Source organism: Pelecanus crispus, chromosome 8 (assembly GCF_030463565.1).
Source record: "Pelecanus crispus isolate bPelCri1 chromosome 8, bPelCri1.pri, whole genome shotgun sequence".
Taxonomy (NCBI): domain Eukaryota; kingdom Metazoa; phylum Chordata; class Aves; order Pelecaniformes; family Pelecanidae; genus Pelecanus; species Pelecanus crispus.
Window position 1 is genome coordinate 33,607,677 of NC_134650.1, and position 15,596 is coordinate 33,623,272.

General features: G+C 37.2%; 1 protein-coding gene across 12 annotated transcripts in view; it reads right to left on the reverse strand.

Moving 5' to 3' along the window:
• The window catches only part of PHKB (phosphorylase kinase regulatory subunit beta), an 87,841-nt gene that overhangs the window by 20,280 nt on the left and 51,965 nt on the right, over positions 1–15,596 (reverse strand). For all 12 annotated transcript variants that reach the window (XM_075714779.1, XM_075714778.1, XM_075714782.1 and 9 more), the window contains 6 exons: positions 10,496–10,551; positions 10,228–10,321; positions 4,796–4,879; positions 4,217–4,321; positions 3,301–3,383; positions 3,126–3,216 (listed from right to left, as the gene is read on the reverse strand). In XM_075714779.1, the coding sequence (XP_075570894.1) occupies positions 3,126–3,216; positions 3,301–3,383; positions 4,217–4,321; positions 4,796–4,879; positions 10,228–10,321; positions 10,496–10,551 (513 nt within the window). The remainder of the gene's footprint in view (positions 1–3,125; positions 3,217–3,300; positions 3,384–4,216; positions 4,322–4,795; positions 4,880–10,227; positions 10,322–10,495; positions 10,552–15,596) is intronic.

Consider the following 15,596-nt stretch of genomic DNA (forward strand, 5'->3'; position numbering starts at 1 on the left):
CTGGCGTTCTGCTGTTCTTTTGCCTGCAACGTATAGCTTAGGCAAGCAACGTCCAGCCCCCTTTCTCAAAATCTGATGAAAACACACAAGATAAGGATTTGCATTCCTCAGAGTCCTGCATGATACCCGTGTTACGGATCATAATGCTCATTGTTTCAGGGCTTGCTGAAGGATGGGTAGTTTTCCTGCCAGGCTCAGTGATGTTACACGCAAATGCAACATAATAGCATTTCCTACTCTGTAGTTGCACCTTAATCCAAGCATGCCTGCCCTAAATTTGCACATCTGTTTGATTTGCAGCTTACAACTACTTCTGTCGCAGAATATTACATACCTGAAATTCAGTGTTGCATTTATCTGATGTAGTCATTACAATTCATTCACTCCAAATTTATATGGATTTCCTATTTGTATACTTCCAGAGGAAACGTATTGTACTACAGCATTTTGAAGACTGCTTTTTAAGACTGCTTTTTGATGGTTCTCATTAGCCAAACAAAATTGAATATGTATTGTGAACTTTTAAATTCCATTTTCATTGTACACAAGTTGCAGTAAAATATTGATCTGTTACACTGTGGGATGATTGAATATAAAAAACTGCTTTGCTTTTATTGCTAGTGTCATTCATTCTTTGACTTTGCATATCTGCTTGAACACACGACAATGGAAACAGACAATAAAGATGAAAATCAGAAGAAAGCTGCAAGTCTTCTAAGCATAGACATTTTAAAATGAAATTACATTTTGTATATTTTACAAGAAAAAAAAGCATTCACGCAATTGAGACATACATTCTGTCTCTAGGGATGTTTATACATATGCACCTAAATGAAGCAGCTGAATACAATTCAAAGATTCAATATATAATAGATGAATTATGTAAGAAGACACCACGAATTAGACATGTCCCTTCTTCTTCTCCCAAATCCTCCCCCCTAATGAAGCAAGGCTATTTCCAAAATGTGACAACCGTGCAGCAAGATTGAGAGATTAGTTAAACTGATGGAGAAAGAGCACCATGTTCCACCAGTCAATGCGCTGATCACCATTCATTTATAAAAAGGGTAAAAGAAAGACGTAAGGGCTTTGGAAAGGTGCCAAAGAGAAAGGTCATTAAGAATAAATAAGAGATGCAAGACGATTTTCCATTTAACCCAAACCAGTTTTTATATCCTTAGCTTACTGCCGTAACAGGAATTAAATCTTAAAGTTAATATCTAATATGCTGCAACATAAGTAAATGTGTTGTACTGACATGTGGGGAAGTTTGTACACTATTTAGGGATGTTACGAATTTTTCTCTGGAAAAAGTATAAGGCATTCTTGTGGGATTTTTTAATAGATTTTGTTCAGTCTACAGGGGGATTGAGCAAGTATGTGACTATTTAATGAAGTTGATTTAGGGCCCTGTTACACTAATGATTCTCTCAATGGCAGATCCACTGGAAGCGATTTCTGCACATGATTCGACCTACTCTGTCGATCTACAAAAGTTACCAGCTCTTCACCTCTGCGATATTAACCGTTATTAACCAAATCTTGCTTGGCTTTGCTTTCACACCTGATCATTCTATAATTGTGGGTTACAGCACAGTTAGACACAAATTCATCAGCAGAACTGAAGCAGAGGCAATGACCAAAGACAAACCAGGGAGGGCAGAAATGGCCTGTGCTGGACTTGTCATCAATCATTCAAATAACTGCAGCCTTCACCTGGCACCGGCAGAGAGCCTGAGCCAGGCCACCAGCACTGCTCCCTCTCCTCTGTCACTCCTGCCTGGGTGCTTCCTCTGCCGGCTCCCGTGCACGCCTGACTCGCAGAGAACAGGGCATACGACTACCCCTTAGCAGAGGCCAGGCATCAGATCGCTTAACCACATCTTAACTATTTGCAAAGGGAAATCATGACTGTGGGTAACAGACGAAGCCTCAGGGTGCTCACAGTACAATTTTAAAGCATCATACTTCACACAGCCTTTTTTTTTTTTTTTAAAGGTGCCTAAAAGCCAAATAAACATTTTTTTTTAGTTTTACCATATACTCTTTTTAATGGATAACAAATAAAGCAAAGACCAATGACTGCCAACATCTTAAATACTTTAAAACTACTAATTACTTAAAAAAAAAAAAATCTTTCCATAAGATTGATGAGTATGGAAGGGGAAGTTCACTCCCTGACAACCTTATCAGTGTAGTGTTTAAAATAAGGACACATTATGAATCCTGAGAAATTTCTCACCTGATAATACATCAGTTTAATCATATGCAAGGCAAGAAAGTCATTGCAGTTAAATTTAAAAAACCAAAACACAACCACAAACACTGTAGACAAATGAAAGGTTTTCCATGGACAGTAATGGCACTTGCTATAGGAAAAGTAAATGATAATAGGGGAGACTACATGACCTACATGTGACCAGTAGAAAAACATAAATATTTGAAAGATTACAAGGATATCTTAAACCATTACAGCTATGAGTATTTCATTTACAAATGACCCAGCTCTTCTACAAATTCATGATTTTCTAGGGAACAAGAAATCATAACTCTGTCTTTGGTCTTCTCTCTTACAAAAAGAAGGTTCTTCAACAGGTGTAACCTAAGATTAACTAGCACATATAAGTATCTAAAACCAGCACCTGACTCAGTAATTTTCACATTTTAATGAAGTAATGTTTCTGCTTTAAGATTAATTCAAACAGCAAAGATGTTAAAAGTAGATCTTAGTTGTTGTAATCATTTTAATATATGTGAAGCACACCCCCACCACCCCCCCAGTTCATTATCTAATCAAAAGAAACCCCTCAATGCTTGACGTCGTGGATTTATCCTTTGGTGGTAATTTCACCCGAACATAAAAAAAAAAAAAACAAACCACCTTCTCCCTTCTGAAAATCCTCTATGAACATTATCACTTTCAAAAGACTCATCAAAAGGAATGAAAATAAACCCATGTTTCTTTTGAGATAAAACAAAAACTGTGTCAAATGTCTTGGGTCTTGACCCCTTAATTTTATGATACTAAATAAAATACTTAGAAGTCACATGAAAACCAAAAGCAGTAGGAATACGTGTACCAAGAGCAGGAGGTAAGAACACAACATTCAGGAAAAACATCATACCTGTACTCTGTCAACATGAACTTTCACTCCTCCAACAATTCCCTTTCTAAAGGCTGCCAACATATCTAATATTGGATTGAATCTGCTCCCTCTGAAATTTGAAACAGAACTCCATTAATCTTGCAATTAGGTAAATACCACACTGCAAATAATGCATTTCTCTCTCTCTCTCTACCTTATATTGTCTTCACGGATAAGTACAACAAAGAGTGGACGACCATGCATTTTCCAATACTGCTTAATGAACTGCAGTGCATTCTAGGTAAGAAATAATACATTAGTCACAAAAAAAACCAGTACACAAGCACAACGTACCAGAATACACAGTATAAGATATTAGAAGAGCTATCTTAAAATAACAGCACTGAAAAACCCAACAGATTAATAAATTAGCTAATAAACCACTAACAGATTTCTTCAATGAATATAAGCTGCTTTCAAGCACTGCTGTTTCACAACTTTTCTGAAAATCTTCCTAGCATATATATTGATCCCAGACTGAACCACCAGAGAGAGCGCGGTGTACTGAACTACGTGTAGTGACCTAGTAAGCACACGTGGGAATCCAGGGCTTGAAGCACAGACGCTAGCATGGAGTAACCAGCGCCACCTTCTACGCGCTGCAAGTAGCTGCTCAAGCACAGGGCACTTGACAGGTAAGCTCTGCACTGCTGCCTGCCTTGAAGCTAGGGAAGGCAGGCTATTTTTAATATTTGTGCAAAGTCGAGTAATATTTCCTCCAGGTGAGGCTTTCATATTTCCCTTAAACAGACAAGTCTCATTCCTCTTTTCAGCCCAGAACATTTCCCAAAGAAGCAAATGATAATTTGCTTGCTGCCCTACAGCATTCCAAATCACTTTTGGGTGGGGTTTTTTGTCAGATAGAGATACTTACTAGAACTCCTACTGGGCTGATAGGATATTCATCTTAATACATTTTCCAGCATAAACTGCAAGTTTATTTTTATATTGGAAGAATACATGCTATCCCGTGTTCCCTTTCAAGTCTTCCATTTTATCAGACTTCACAGTTTATTCTTCTACAGACTCTATTTTTGTCAGATCTCAAAGGAAGAGTTACAGATAAATACCTTAATGTCATCAATCAACATCATAACATCCTGAGACATGTAGAAATCACTTAGATCAAAAATGATCGAGTAGCAAACTACAGTCTTTCCTAGTATTCGATAAATCTGTTGAGAGAGAAAGCTTCCATTAATCTTTTCTTTAAAATATCGAAGCACTGAAGTAGCTGAAAAGGAAAAAAGGTATTTTGAAACTATCAAAGTAATAATCAATGTAGAACAGTTGAATTTAAAAAAAAAAATATTTAACATAAAACCTATGTATCTAATTTTAGGTACTCTTGTTTTTTATTAGGTATGCAGATCCAGATTCTGTTTCTGTTAAAGCCCTTCACTTCATCACCACTCAGCCTGTTTTGGCCAAGTATTACTGTAACTGGATGTCTAGGAAACATATGACAGTTTAATAGCAAGACAGAGCATGCACATTCATAATAGCAAAATACATTACAAGGACTTTAAAATAAGATCTATGCATAAAAAAAACCCATTTCAATTCTATTTAAAATCATTCAGAGAGGAATTCAATGTTTATCTGAAATATACATCAATAACAATAATATACAAATTTCTTGCAACAACCTTTGATGTTCCAAGGCATCCTATAGGCCTGTCCGGTCTTCCAGATAATCCCAGTTTGTCATTGACTCCCAAATGGAAGTAAGCCTGTGAGAAAGAATCATGAAAACTGAGCAAAACCTAGATAGAAGCCTTTCTTATGCTCCTACTGGGTCTCACATAGAAAGCTGTGTGCATTCTGCTTTAATTAGAAAACACGATTCCTAAAACATGGTCATTATTTCTATTGGGTTTTTTCCTTGTTTTTTTTTTTTTTTTGAAACATACATCTATATAACAATCAATAAACTAAGAGAACACTAGATTTGGTAAATGTACAGTTCAAAGACCAAATTTAATTCTTTTGATAACTGCAGGTTTCTTTACAGCAAAGAGAAACCAACTATGTAATTGAAGCAAGAAACACAAGCTGCAAGACGACAAGACGCAAGCAGTCTGCTCCCTAAAGTCAGTCCGTCCTTCCAGCGCAACGCACGTCACTTCTGGCAGACCAGTACTCTGCTCCAGATAAGGTGTAACGGTTCCCCTTCCCTCTTAATAACAATAATTTTGCAAGGGTGAAGGATTTGCACCTTACTCATGAAGGTGAAAATACGGTTCATAGAATCATAGAATCGTTTAGGTTGGAAAAGACCTTTAAGATCATCCAGTCCAACCATTAACCTACACTACCAAGTCTACTCTAAGCCAATCAAGGGTAGACTAGACTAAACCATGTCCCGAAGTGCCACATCTACCCGTTTTTTGAACACTTCCAGGGATGGGGACTCCACCACCTCTCTGGGCAGCCTGTTCCAATTCTTGACCACCCTTTCCGTAAAGAAATTTTTCCTAATTTCCAAATCTAAACCTCCCCTGGTGCAGCTTAAGCCCATTTCCTCTCGTCCTATCACTAACTACTTGGGAGAAGAGACCAACACCCACCTCACTACAGCCTCCTTTCAGGGAGTTGCAGAGAGCAATAAGGTCTCCCCTCAGCCTCCTCTTCTCCAGACTAAACAACCCCAGTTCCCTCAGCCGCTCCTCCTAAGACCTGCGCTCCAGACCCTTCAGCAGCTTCGTTACCCTTCTCTGAACATGCTCCAGCACCTCAATGTCTTTCTAGCACTGAGGGGCCCAAAACTGGACACAGCATTCCAGGTGCGGCCTCACCAGTGCCAAGTACAGGGGGACAATCACCTCCCTGCTCCTGCTGGCCACACTATTCCTGATACAGGAATACTGGTTCATACATGAATACAGGATCATACATCATACATGAATACATGAATACAGTTCATACTGGTTTACATTAGGAGAGAGATGTCTTCCTCAAGGGTAAGCAGGAGCGCTGGGTAGGGTCCTGATGCTATGATTAGGACACACGGGTGCAACTTTGGGCTTGGGTAGAGCAGCAGCGTCCTGCCCATCTGCACAGTTTCAAAATCCAACTAAAACTTGTTGTTTCCTATATTAGGTCTTATTTTTACCCTCTTACTCCTATTATTTTTCTAATCTATATAATTAAATATTTTTAAAATCTTCAGATTGCTCATTGAAATAATTTTTTTAAAGGAACATTTTTAAAGGCTCATTTGCATTTATTCTCTGGCCAGTTTTGCCCTCTGTAATGCTTTTCCAATGTGGATACAAAGGTAAAACAGTAATATAGGAACTCTTTAAAGATCTTTATTCTAATTTTAGTAAAGGCCTGCAAAATTAATGCATCAACAACACAAGCAAGAGGGAACCATCTTGTTATTCATTGCTTGATTCTTATTTGAGTTAAATTATGTACGCCTAGTATTACTTCAACTGATACAATTTTGTAAGAATTGCATATTAAAGAAATAATCTTAATTTCTTACAGTGTATGAGAATAAAACCATTAAAAAACCCAACTAAGCTGCACGCAAGACAGTATGAACGTATCAGTTAAACTGGACTGAAAGGGGTAATTTTTTTCCTTATTTGGGCTGTTTTAGGTAAGGAACCCACTATTACTAAAACTTCAGAACATTCAGAATTCAGAACGTTTTTCTAAGTTCAATCTTTCTTTATGTTATAGGAAGATAGTTCAGAAGCAAATGAAAACAAACATTTGAACAAACATTACACTCAATAGCTTTTTACTGCTGTCAGCTTGGGGCCTTCCTGATATTGCCTATGTTGCTGCATTAATACCAAGAACTATTTAAAAAGAAAATAAATAAAATTACCTACACCACCTGTTCATCCGGACTAAGTAACCATATTCAAGTGGGAAAGGAATGGAGACATGAAAACATTAACAGCTTTAAGTAACCCATCTATACGTAACAAAACCAAAAGAATGTTGAACCCCTTTTTGTAGTAAATAATGGAGACTAATGGCAGTAGATGTTACAATTTAACACTAAAAGGACCTTGATTTTGCTAGAACATAAACCATAAAATGTTTTCTTAACAAAAAAAAGAACTCCAGTGTACCGTAATACTGTCTCTTCCTTTGAAAACTTTCTTTAGCTTGAGGCCTCGTATTGTTCTACAGTCTACTAAAGCAGTTTCATCTGCCAGTAATAGCTTTCCATCTTCGTCTGTTACCATCAAAACGTCAGTTCAGATTCAGCGCCAGAGCAACTGAACAAGAGTACAGTTTCATGCAAGCCCAGCTGCTTTGAGCAGGGATTTTTTGATTAAAACCCCCTTCAGTTCTGGAATATTGAAGCTGCTAGTAGCAACAAATGGCTGTGAAAGCAGACTGGACTGTTGAGTTGATTTACGAGAGTGAATCAAACTAGAGTGGTCTTTCACACCATCTGCTTCTGTGTTCTTTTATCTGTTACCAGTTGATGCCTATGGAGTATTCTGCTTTCTCCTGCACTATACTTCCACTACCTATGTACTTTTTCCCTATATATTGCATGCATCCCATTTTCTTATTTCCCTCTTCTTCCTCTTTTCATTCCCCACCCTAGAGTTTGTGGATCTGTTTCCATGACCCCCAGTCCTACTTTCAATCCCTAATTTTTCTGAATCAATGTCTTCCCCTCTTCCATTTGTTTCTTTTTACAGTACTTTTTTGGACACACACCTGTTTAAGTCTAGTGGTTTAAACTGTTATCAAGTGCCACTAGACCAGTTCAAAAGTTTCTAATTAAACACTACTGAGAATTGACAGCGTTGGAATAGCAAATACCGAGATCCACATTCTCTACGGATCAACCCTCTTTTCCCAAAAATACAGATAATTGTTCCAGCATTAGCTTGCTCTCCCCACAAAGGATGACAAATACTACCAGGGCTTTTTTTGTTTGTTTGCTTTTTGGTTTGTACTGGTTTTTTGCATAAGCCCACAGATCAAACCTCAGTTCTCATAATGCCCCAAACACTTCTGTTACTTGAGCTTCACAGCTATTCAGCTATAGTGTAGCCTTTTCTGGAAGCCCACTAGGAATACGTTTTGCATCAAGCGATTTCATGTTTTCATGACCTTTTTAAAAGTAAATTTTGATGAGGCAGACATACCTACCCATCACGACTATAAAGACAATGTCAGAATTGCCAGATGTCTCGCCAGCTTTTGAAAAATAAATCCTAACACAGAAGTTGTCATAGCTTATATAGGAATTTAATTGATAATAATAAAACTTAATGAAGGTCTCATCTTTTTGTCAGGCAGACCAAGGAAATGATGGATGACCGAGAGAGACAATATATACTTCTACAGTGAATTTATGGAGTATCTATTTGTTAAACCAAAATTTCAGATACCAAATTTCAGGATAAATACAGTCAGAGAGAAACCGTTTTGAAATACATTATCAAGAAAACTAGTGAGCAAAAATGGGCTGAGAAATGAACAAGGCTGAATGTAAACAAGGACCTTTCTCTCCATTTAAGTATTTCTCAGGTGTTAGGGGCAGTCGTTATTTGGGGTAAGCATTTTTCTGCATAAGCTAGCAAGGTTTTGGTACATCAGTTATCCTCACAAACTTATGGAGCCTAAAATAGGTTGCTGTGTTCTCTTTTTTGGTTTTACTTTTTTCTGCGTCCTACAGGCTTCTGATACAGATAACGGCATCAGCCATGTGATCCTGATTTCAGAGGGAGAGACTCACATAGTGATTTATTCCACAACTGGAACTTCAGGATTGATAAACTAAATACGTTGATTATACTTTCCCCAGACATTCAGAATTCATCACTCTTGCTTGAGACAATTTGTACGATTCAAAGTTAGACAAAAGCTTTATGTACCTGATCCACCATCAAACTTCAGGTGGCGAAGTGTGAAATACATCAAGTGCGCACCCGTGATTCTGGATCAGCTTACTTGTCTGACAGTTTCCCATAGCTTGTTAAGGCTTCTTTATGTACAGTGGGACTATTTTCAAGGTTTTGTCAGAGGAAGGGTCCAGGTGCATCAGAGATAGAGGCAAAGAGGCACCCAGTAATCGTACAGATTTTTATTAGGACTTCTGACAAGTTTACCTACAATTGCTGATCAACACATTTATCATTGAGAGCAGCATTTGTCATAGTCTCTTACACTTAAATGCATTTCCAGGACAAACGGCGGTGGATAGCTTGAAGCACATACTCAGCGTAGCCAAAGTGCTATATATAAAGTACTAAAAATGACTGAACAAAAAAGAGGCCGTGGTAGTGCTGAGAGAATGCTGACATGGACCAGTGTGGCCTGTAGATGCCATTCATCTTGACTGCTCTCTTCACGTGGCATTGACAGCTGCCTGAACAGCTGCATCTAAGCGGGCATCATCAGTGAGGCTCAGTACAGGTAAGGGCTAAAGGGCCAGCCCTTGAAGTGAACGGATACGGTGCTCTGTTAGGAGACACTTGCCTGTGCAGAAAAAGCAAAACCTGAAGCCTCCACAGAGGCCGAAGGGGATTCTGAAGATGTCCTTCAGGCCAGTCATTTTTGACCGTAGATTTTTAAATGTGCTGAGTTAAAGGGGTAAACCGAAAAGGGTTTAAACACCAAACCTCCTGGATATAGTCAACTCAAGTGACTTCCTAAAATACAGTTACAGAAGACTGCATAACACCTGTGATAGGGGCTACACTATGAAATTATATGATGGTTTATGCCTACTGCCTCGATCCATTTCTTTGACTATTGCTCATTTGCTTGCTTCTCCATCAAGTTTCACTTAGTCTACTGTGCTATTAATATTACTAAAATTTTATTATTCATTCATTATTCTTTGAAAGTGGCCCAGGTAATAAGCCTAATCAGATAATATAGAATATGTGGGCTTCAGTGTTTCACTGAAAGCACTAACTAGGCATGCATAACTGACCAGTGTCAGCGTACCTTGCAATTGAATTAGAATAACACAAAAAGGTAGATAACAAGCTTAAGCAGATACAAGTCTAATAGCTTGATATAAATTCCTATCGTTACAAAAGAAACGTATAGATAGATAAATAATTTTAAATGCAGAAGTCCTTACTTTGACAAGTTCTTTTTGAGCCCATATCTGAATTGGTTCCACCTGCTGGGGGGTCTGAGTTTGGATTCCATATGTGTTCAGAAAAACTTGTAGGCTGCAAATGAAATAATGATAGCTTTAATGACAAATCACAGAACAGTGTTATTTTTAACAATGATCTTGGCAGCAGATACACAAGTAGCAGTATTATATTCTACACTTCCTTGAATACTGTCTATTGTTCAACACTTCCTTAATACATACATTCTTAATAAAAGTAAATACATACCGCTGACTTTCTGCTATCAGGGCCACATGTACTACCAAATCATTTTCTAAAGGGCCCTAGAAAATAATGAAAAAATATTTATTAGCATTGCTAACTAACTATTTTGTTAGATATAGCATGAATAGGGACAACATCTTATTTAAACAATTCAAGAGTATGACAGACACCATCTGCATTGCTTTTACTTACTATGCAAACAAATTAAAGAACGACGCAGGACAAAAACTTGTAGATCTCAAAACTATGGGAAGACTGTCCTATCGTCCTATCAATAATACTTTGCAAGATGCATTTTGGAGAATTAATAATAAATAGCTTGCTGGTAATCCTTTCCACTGTTTGGTTTGGTTTGTTGGGGTTTTTTTAATTAAAAAAAAAAACCACATAGGAAAAACATTTTGCTTCAAACAAAAATTTGGAATTTATACAATCAATGTATTTCCTTTATGCCTGATGTGACATCATGTTTTGATACACATTTTTGTAAAGAGTGAAATAACTCAGCTATTTGGGTAACTGATACCATTCACTTTAAAATAATGAACTGATGATTTCAACCCTTTACTCGGAAATATTTTGATCAGACAGCTACTCTTTACAGTTATATGAAAGACATATTACATTTTACAGGCAGTAACAGCATTTCCTTGCATTGTTTATAACCGATACTTCATGTTTGAAATAAATACTAGTATTTTAAATCAGGAAACCATGCAAATAGGAATGAATTCAACATCTTGGGTGAAACCATTGACTCGACTCCCTGGGTCTTGAAATGGCAATTCGCCTTTCTTTTCACAGGCAGCCCGCATTCCTAGCTAAAAAACGAGCTGTCCGAGCCAGTCCTCATTCATTTCTTCTCTGGCATTCAATGACTGTAAAATCAAAAGAGCTCAGAGCAGCACACAAAATGCTTTTTTTCTACTTTTGTCTAGAAACTACCGGAACGTGAATGACAAAAGTTAAATACATCTTCCATCAATGCATTATATAAAAATACAGCATCTCTGTGAAGACAGATGTATTGATTTAGAACAACAAGTTCAGAGTGAACGCTTGTTTGTTCAGGCATCCATGAGCCTTGATATCAAGTTAGATCTTAATGGATTTACAGAAGAAATTCTTGATAACACCCTCCCAGAAGTCTATCAGCACTACATTTCCAATAAAAATTTTGGAGTTTTTGCCACATGAAGTAAGTTTGTGATCAAAGTACGTTCGCAAAGAGACCAGATTGAAGAAATCAGAAGTTCAAGCGACATTAAAAGATCTTCCTCCTCAGAGTAAGTTGATCATGCTATCAATCACATTTATACAAACAGTAAGAAAACCCAGACCAATTCTCTACCACAATCGGTGCCTTATGCTTATAAAACAAAAAGCAAAGACGACCCAGAAAACGAGAGAGCCCCCTCCAAGACTGTACTGATTTACAGACAGCCTGTGATCTAACTTGGGGAGTGGTCTTTGAGTTAAGGCTCAACTTAATTATTACTGTATTAGTGACAAACTGAGTGGGACTGTGTAACCATAGACTGTAAGCTGTATGTAAATCTGTGTATTCTGCATCTCCACTGAGGTATGTCCTTCTCCAATACCAGTACTAATGCCTCTCATATACAGACGTACCCAATGGCAGGACTCCTTTATAGCAGCCACTAAGTGGTGGCTCTAACATGGGCCACAACTAAGCAGATGCATCTGCAGCACAACTGGCACACCACCAAATCTGTGTGAAAAATAGCTAGACTTTGAAAAAGTATTGTGGAAAAATATAACTGTAATTGCTGTACAACTACAGGATTGCTCTAACATTAAACAGAAAGTTACTTTCATTGTCATTTAACAAGTCAAGGCCTGGAGGATCACAAGGAGCACTCTAGGAAAACACAGATCAAAATAACAGATACAATACTCATGAAAAAGTATGTCACTCTTTTCAATAATGATCCTCATATATAGCATTTGCTACATATTTAAAAAAAAAAAAAAGTGGAAAAGCATTAAACTCCTAAATATTCCACTAAATAAATCCTTTTGTTGTTAAAAGTGCCATTTTCACATGTTCGATTTCACATTTGTCTAATAACGCAAGCTAAGGTGGTGTTCACACAACATCAATCACCGTCCCCCCAAGACACTGCAGCAGACTCAGCCCCAGGTTCACCCTTCTGCCGCGCAGTTTCATGTTGGAGAGTGGGCAGAAGGATCTGTTTCAACTATATTCTGCATGCTGTGCAAATGATAAGCATACCTCAGTGTTTTCAGAAGACCAAGATAAGAGACAGACTAGTTGTTCTTCCTTGAAAAAAAAAAAAAAACCAAACCCACAAAACCCAAAACAAAAAAACCAAGAAAACCCATAGTTTTTAACAAGGTTCTAAACTGTTGGAGGCAGGATAAAGGGAAAAATCCCTGACCCCATCTCCATCCCTTGGCACAAGCAGAGAAAGCAGCTCAGTATTGGTCTTTTGCTGCTCTCTCACTGGACAGATGCTATCACTATAGGCCTTTCTGCACTCATTCCCACAAAATCTCAGAACTCTGAAAAAAATCCATTTGTTTTGAACATGTGAGAAAGTGGGCACAATGTTCAAGGACACCAATTAAAATGGTACCTACTGGGCTTTCCAAGCATATGGAGCGAGATGAGGAAAACAGAAATAGCATGCAAGCGAAGAAATTGTATTTAACCCAAATAATCCACCTTGCTGCTACAAAACTACGACAGAATTGTTACAAAACACATCTGCTTCCGGAAGTATATACTGCTGAATGGTTTATGGTCAATGCTACTAACACACCAAACTTCTTACATGAAATACAGTATGGACACACACGCGCCTCGAATTTTAAAATAACATTAAACAATTTTAGAATTGTGTTAACTGTGGTAGACAATTGTATTGAGACACAAAAGCAAGAATATGCTTATAATTAACACTGCAAAACAAGTCGTCCAATGATACATCTCTCTAAACCATCAAAATTAGACATGCTGTAACCCTAAACATAATTGAGGCAGCTGAAAGATCTTAATACAGCTCAGTCTACCTACACTTAATAATTTTAGTTACTTCTTTACACGTTACCTACTTCCCTGAAAATAAAAAAATAAGCAGTCTATCATTTTGACTGTTCTCTTCCCAACATCATCAATGGGCATTCACCTTAATTTCCAGTAGCTTACATGAAATCCTCACAAATTATTACTAAGTCTACAAAGCAAAAAGTTAAAAGAACACAGTCATCACATGCAGTCAGAGAATTTAATTAATTGCAACCCTACACATACATTGCAAGTTAACCCAGCAGATTAATTAGTCTAACAATTTAGTAAGATTATAATGTTTTATCGAACACGAAATTAAATATAAGACAGCAATAAAGCAGCTTTCATATGCTCCAGTAAGCTACAAAACAAACCCAGAAAATCCCCAGCCCACCTCACTTCTCAAATGTTATTGTTAGTATCCAGGCCCTCTTATACACTAGATTCTCCCCAAACAGAATGCAACAACCGAAACGGTGTTATAACATAATCTCTCCTGGATATGGAGACAGTAAAAAGGAATAATAAAATAAGCTCTTCTAAGGAATCCAGTTCTAAAGACTTATCCCCACTGAAAAAAAACACCCTGCATTGTCTTCTTTCGGTAAAGTAAAGGGAACCTGGATGATTCCATTTTCTTTTTAACTCAAGAATGGGATTTAACCTGAAACACTACTGACCATTTAGCATTACAAAGCGAGTTATTAGTGCAAAGGAGAACCTCTCTGATTGCTGTTAGACTTCATTGTGTATTGGAACACAGACTAAAAGTAGCAAAGAGAATCTTGCTCCAGCGCCGCACTGGCATTTCCCCAAGAGGGAACATATGGAGACCTCCTCCTGAAAGTGAAAAATACGCTTTTTGGAGCGTTAAATTAGCAGAGAAAACATTTCTTTTTAAGTACAAACAGAAGAAATTAATATTTTAGTATTAGTGGCCATTAAGTTTTTAGTATACTGCTCATTTGATTCCACAGTTGTCTACAACAGAGATTGGCCTCTTTTATCAGATTTTGTAGGCTGAGTGATGCATTCACAGCTGTAGCTATATAGTTATATCTGTAGTTTTCATAGCAATTTTGCCTTTGCAGGTCGATATTACCTTACTTTCCTTTAACTAATTCTAGAATATTCTTCACTGGTGCTTCAAAACTATAAAACTAAGTTTGGAATATTTTAAATACTTTTCATTGCTTGCTTAAATCTACACAATTATGCGGGCATCAGACATATTTCTGTAGTGGCACCAAAGCCACAAATAAACTAAATTAATTACATTTTCCAGTGGCAAGTGTTTATAGAGATTATAGTCAATGCAATCAAAATATGAAAATATGCCTACCTGGAAAATGCATTTCTCTAAGAAAGACTTCCTCAGCACAAGGCTTTAAATAAAAATTTTAAAAAAGCCTTCTTTTTGGTATATCACCTTCCGAAACACTGTACCTCAACCAAATTTATATACACAGGCATCGGAAATTTTTACATATCCTTGTTTATTCCTTACAGGAATGAAATTTAATAAAAGTGGAAATACTTTTCTGTTCAATTTAATTGAATAGTTCTTTAGCTATATGGAAAAGAGAAGACATCATTAAAGAGAAGAAACTACTTTTGATTTCTGAAGACATAATTAAGATATGTTGTGTTCTCATTTCTTATTTTATTTTTCGTCATTTTCCCAGCACTTTAAGGCAAATACTAAATACCAATTTTGCAAAAATTAGCTCAATTAGATAAAATGACATAATCAAACATTCAGAAAACTGTTTAAGCAAATTTAAAAAGTGGATTAAAAAAAAAGTCAAGGTCAAGACTCTCAACTGGAACTTGAAGTTTGCTGACTTTAACTGCAAGACCTTTGCTGATAAAGCACACCTCGCTCATGTTGATACATTGTGCTGGTTTTGGCTGGGGTAGAGTTAATTTTCTTCATAGTAGCTAGTATGGGGCTATGTTTTGGATTTGTGCTGGAAACAGTGTTGACAACACAGGGATGTTTTCATTACTGCTGAGCAGCCCTTACACAGGGCCAAGGCCTTTTCTGCT